Source organism: Charadrius vociferus, unplaced genomic scaffold (assembly GCF_000708025.1).
Source record: "Charadrius vociferus isolate BGI_N301 unplaced genomic scaffold, ASM70802v2 scaffold477, whole genome shotgun sequence".
NCBI classification, from domain to species: Eukaryota; Metazoa; Chordata; class Aves; order Charadriiformes; family Charadriidae; genus Charadrius; species Charadrius vociferus.
The window spans coordinates 38,532-44,119 of NW_009649449.1; the positions used below are offsets into that span (position 1 = coordinate 38,532).

A 5,588-nucleotide genomic window follows, 5' to 3' on the forward strand; every position below is an offset into this window, starting at 1 on the left:
GGGGGGGCGGGGGCGGCGGGGGAGGCCCTCCCGGCCCGGCGGGGTGCTGGTGAAGGGCGGGAGGCGGCCCCAAACCACCCGCTTTTGGGTACGGTACAGCAGCACTGCTCGTTGTTTGAGGGGATCGCGCACCCCCGACTCCCGCGAAGGTGAACGGGAGCGGTCTGCAAAAACGATCCCTGGAAATGTGGCTTTGTCTCCTCTAATGCGCACAACGTAACCCCTCAACCGGGAACACCGATCCACTGCAGCTTCAGCCCACCAACGCGGCAGCTGCTGCCCATCACTTCCTACAGCATTCTCAAGAAAGCACTGATTCAATACTGACGTTTTTAGTGTAACTTAAGGAAGAATCTCTCAAACTTTCCATCAGATAATTCAGTATCATTGGTTGCCTTGTTAATTTTCATAGTAAGAACACAGATAAAAGGTCGCTATTGTCAAACACGCAATCTACCACAACACAGTGGCACATCATCATCATCTCAATATATTATACTTACACTTGAAGACTTTGTATCACGACATGGAGAACACATCAGGAGAAATATTTTTCCAATTCATTTTTATTTTGGTTTCCATTGTTTACAGCATTGATACAGGGATAATTCATGCAAATTTATCACCTTAAATACAGCAGAGAGAAAACTCACTGGTAAGAGGATTTCGAAGAGCTCCATCAACATAACACAATGAAAAAAATAAGTAGCAGCAATAAGATAAAGTGCATTTAGCTGACCTTCTTTAATAAGAGTTTGGGGAAGATTGTTTTCAGAATTACCTGTTCTAAGGATTAGTTTATCATTGTTTATGAAAAGCAGAAGAGAACAGCCTCCTTGCTACTAGTGTTCATTCCTCCACCACTCTGAATTAAAGAAGTACAGCTGTATTTTGTTTAAGAGGAATCCAGCCCGTAGGCCCTTCTGTTAAAAGTTTGATTCTTGATCACTCGGGCTTCTAGGGACAAGGGTTACACACAGACTTATAAATTATTCTCTCCCATATTACCAGTTTTGCTTCTTAAAAAAAGTGGTTCTTTCCCCCGTTCTATAGGTTAGGTTTCAACACAAGAGCGAGAATGCCTACATCACCAAAATCTGAGCAGTGCCCGAAACACGCACATTGGCAAGACACCAGATTCTAAGAACCCATCAATCTCTTTTCCCTGTACAGATCAGTCACTGTCTTGAACATCAGATCATCATTCAGATCAGATTTCCCCTAAAGGCCTGCTGAAGATTGCTAACAGCATGTCTTCAAAAGCAAGGTCAGCGTTTCAGGTAGCCTAGAGCTGCTGAGCAGCACTACATCATCATCTCCCTGGAACCGACAATTTCCTGGTGTATTGGGGACACGCTTAATGTTTTAACTCGGCCGCAGAGTACACAGCTTATTTTAAATGTGCACGTGATAGCTGGAGACTAGAGAGCCAAATTCATTCACACACTACCTGCAGCAGAATAACAGTGGATGATTCCACTTATTCTAGTATATTTCATCACAAGCCTAGAGAACACCTTTCCAGAGACAAGAATTCAAATTCCTTTCTTACTCATTCTCAGACCTGATCCAAGCTGTATTTATGTCCTGGTGGTTGCTTGAGGAAACCGACCCAGGCCAATGAAGCCTGGCTTCAGTTCAGGTTGGATTCAAAGCTGTCTACTAGAAGCAAAAGGTTTGTTTGCTTCCTGCATTCCAGGGACATAACAAGAGCCTCACTGCCAGCTCCTACGTGATCAAGATACTTCAAGTCTTACTGCAAATCTTAGAACAACCTAAAATACTTACTGACATTTCACTATTTTTACTCCCTCAAGTATCAGGCAGCCTCTTCCTTCTGGAGCTTTCGCGACACATGGAACAGGGGACTTGTCACAGGCACATATATTCACACCTGAGCATGAATGAGTAATCCTAAGTCCAGCTGATACCATTTTCAAGTGAAAAGTCTCATAGTCAATAACAAAAAAAGAAACACTCCTAGTAGTTCTGAATTCAGCTGGGACTTGCTCAGAGATAGCCCATAATTCTCCAAAGTTTGATGCTGAACAGATTTAGGTTGTCGCTAACCTCAGAGCTACGGGATCCGATTCTGGATTCCTCAGACATTTTGTGGGGAACAGAAAGGTTACACCCAACACATGGGAAAATACCGATCCACCAAGTGGAAAAGAAACTTTGCAACATAAGAACCTAATCCTGGTACTACTGAAACCAGTGGGAATTTCTGCTCTGTCAATTCCAACAGGAAGAATCTCAAGTCCTTACAATTCCAAAATCTTATACTCCAAATTCAAAATTGCTTCAGGGCAAAACTCAATCATTAATTTCATCTGTTTGCAAATAAAGAATACCTTTAAAATAATAAGTCGCCTTAACCCATTGTTGCCCTGGCACAAAACACAAGGGACAGGTCTCCCCCCTGCCCCAGAAGAGCTGCACTTGCCAGCTCATTTTCATACTTTTACCAGAAGAGAAACAACATTAAATCATATTACTGCGTGGACTGTAACATCCCATGGGAACTCTGCATGAAGCAAAATCTCTTACAGCTTGTAATCCACATGCTGTTCTTGTGGCCAAATAGCGGTAACGGAATTCCGAAGGCCCGCTTCCAGAAACACAGCTGTGCATTTCCAAAGAAAAACCAAAACCCCACATTCATCAACATATCTCATAAGGCAGCTCATTACATTCTGTCAACTGGCTTCTCTTTCCTATTGTCCTTCCTCAACAAGCTGCCAAATTATCAGCACTACCTCCCTCACAGGAGCTAGTTATGTCTTTGCAAACTATTTGTCCATGGCGTGAAATGGGCCAGACTGCATTATTACAGAGCTTTTAAGAGGAACAAACTAACTCCAAAGACAATAAGCTTACTAAAGCAAAATCTTAGTCCCTCTTGCTCTGGAAGAGAACTAGGTTTTGTTCATAGGTTTAAACATACTGAGAGTAATAAACCTTTCTATGAAGGGACATGGTGATTCTCTGTCATGTTCTATAATAACGGAATATTAACCTAGGAGATAGGCTTGCATGGGCTATAGATGCATTGTGAAACCATCGTTATGTCAGTGTGCATGGGATTTGTGTTTAGACAAACAGCTGCTTGTCACATACATAAACTTGGGGCTTGGAAGTCAAAAGTTCTGCCTTCATGTAGTAAAATGAATGACTCCATAAAGACGTGTCAGAATAGCTTTTAACGTGATAATCATTTGTTTGTTTTAAATTTGTTACCGTACTTGATTTTGCTTTAAAAAGCCCCCTGTAAATGTATGAAGCACACATTCCTTCTGAAGCAGCCTGGTCTCAGAAGAAGGAAATAGAAGAGTTATAAACAGCTAGTGTTTAGAGGTGGGGCACAAAACAGGGAAGCAGAATCCTATTGTTCACACAGCAACTGGAAACATAGCAATAGGCTTTTGCTCATTCCCTTTAGGGAATTCCATCACCCACCATGTTCTCTGCAGTAATTAAGAGAGCACTGAAGGGAAACAGTGTTGTTTTCCTCTTCGTCCCACACTATCTGCTTTGCTGCAGGTACTGATGTGTGAACATGTTGAGTTCACTGTCAAGCCAACCTGCTTTATTCCTGCAAAGACAGAAAGTCTCCATTAGGTGAGTAAAATACCTCTTCTCAAACCAATCTGAAAGAAGCGTGACTAAAACAAGCGAACAGCGAGGCATGGAGAGGAGTGCCAGAGGTCCATTCCAAAACACTGCGACCATTCCTTGCCCCTTCCCAGATCAGGAGCACTTGCTGCTAACAGTCCCTGGTTCAAACCAGGATCTTGGTCACAAGTTCACAATGATTTTATTGAGAATATAAGGCTCCGAGGTTCAAACCGGGATCTTGGTCACAACTTCACAATGATTTTATTGAGAATATAAGGAATGTTTGAAAAATTCTTCCTGACAGCCTTTGCAGGGTGAAGAAAAACATCAGACAGCTATGTACAAAAGCAAGGGTGAGACTTTTTGCATAATTTTATAATAGCCTGAAGGAGCTTGCAGGAGTAGAGGACTGTATGTTTTTATAAATGGAAAGGAACTGTAATTCGAAGCAAACCAAAAACAAGAAGGAAAAGGTGTTTTGTGAAACAGAAGATTTAAATGACTGTTGACAGTACATGGGAAAGTACGTAGTGAAAGGGAACGCGACTTGGAAAAGATTCTGATGTCTGTACATCAAACGCTATCAGAAGGAGGACTGCACTCAAAGGTACACCCTAATCTGAACAGCTTGCGGCAATCGCATGAAAAACAATTGTACACAAATGTCTGTGTATATGGGATAATAAAATCTCACCTGAGCAGCTTTGCTTTGCTCTGCAGTGAATCCAGAACTTCAATTTTTTTATTCATGGCAGAAATTTCCTGCTCAAGGTTCTCCCGTGTGACATCCACTTGCTGACACAGATGAGCAAACGTTCCAGCAAGCTCTCTATGAAACAAGGAGAATAGTTGGATATGATGAAAAAGAAAGCTCAAGCAGCAAATTCAAGGAGTACACCTCTTTGATGTATAGTGACGATGATACTGACTCAGACATTCATCTTTTAAGTTCTCTACAAGAGTATATTAGAGCATCAGAGCAACCTGATTTGAGACACACAAGTACATTAAAGCTAATGCTTAACACTACCCAAATAGTACATCGGTGATTCTTTTAAAACACACGTATCATTACACATTTTTAAATCTGGAATTCAATATGCAGACATAGCTTGTTTTAAGAGGGAATATGGTTTAAAGAAAAACCCAAACAACAGAATTTAGATAAGGTTTTAGCTGAATATAGGCAACTCACTGTTGGACTTGGTGGCTGCAATTAGAACCTGTATAACTGACGATGAGCTGCAATTTCTCACCAGCATACTCTACAAACTGCCGTTTGAAAGCTCTCTCTTTTGCTTTTGTGGTCCAGGTGAGACGTTCATATACATAAAGAAGCCCATAAAGGCCAAAAGAGAGAGCAATCAGTCTCCAACCCACAGCCTTCCAGACCTAAAAAAAGCACAAGGAAAAACAAATTACACAATCATAATCTAAGAATGATGCTAACTCCTAACAACGGTGGCACAGAGCATTGCGCTTATATTCGGGGCAAATGAAAATGAGCCAGACAGGTAACCCTGACTGGTTATCCTGAGTGGTTTCATCAGTCAGGCAGCTTACTACTGATGTCCAGTCTACAAAATAAAAATACCTAACCTAGACTACTGGGGTTCTCTACAGGTTAACCTTTCCAGCACATTTAAATTACATCTGCAAGTGCAAAGGAACTTTGTCTGGTTCACAGAATCCTCGTTTCTGAAGTAAAAGACCTTTTTAAGCAACCATCTTCCTTTTGAGAAATCAACCACCCCTAGACACTGTGACACTAGAACAGCACGTAAGTATGGACCTACAGAAACTTGAATTCTTCCTGCAACAGGAACTAGAATTACTATGCAACTTGAGTTAGATCTCTTATGCCTCCACAGTTTGGGAAGATTTGAGATTCAAAACATTCATTGCTTTCAAAAGACAGAAAAGCAGGAAGTGCTGATTTTCTCTGAAATAAATTAGGCATAGTATCTAAC

General features: G+C 41.5%; 1 protein-coding gene across 1 annotated transcript in view; it reads right to left on the reverse strand.

Moving 5' to 3' along the window:
• Positions 1-3,098: 3,098 nt before the first annotated feature.
• The window catches only part of MFN2 (mitofusin 2), a 9,895-nt gene continuing 7,405 nt past the window's right edge, over positions 3,099-5,588 (reverse strand). The window contains exons 15-17 of the mRNA XM_009889540.1: positions 4,814-5,010; positions 4,313-4,447; positions 3,099-3,595 (exon numbers count right to left, since the gene is read on the reverse strand). Of these exons, the coding sequence (XP_009887842.1) occupies positions 3,526-3,595; positions 4,313-4,447; positions 4,814-5,010 (402 nt within the window). The 3' untranslated portion in view covers positions 3,099-3,525. The remainder of the gene's footprint in view (positions 3,596-4,312; positions 4,448-4,813; positions 5,011-5,588) is intronic.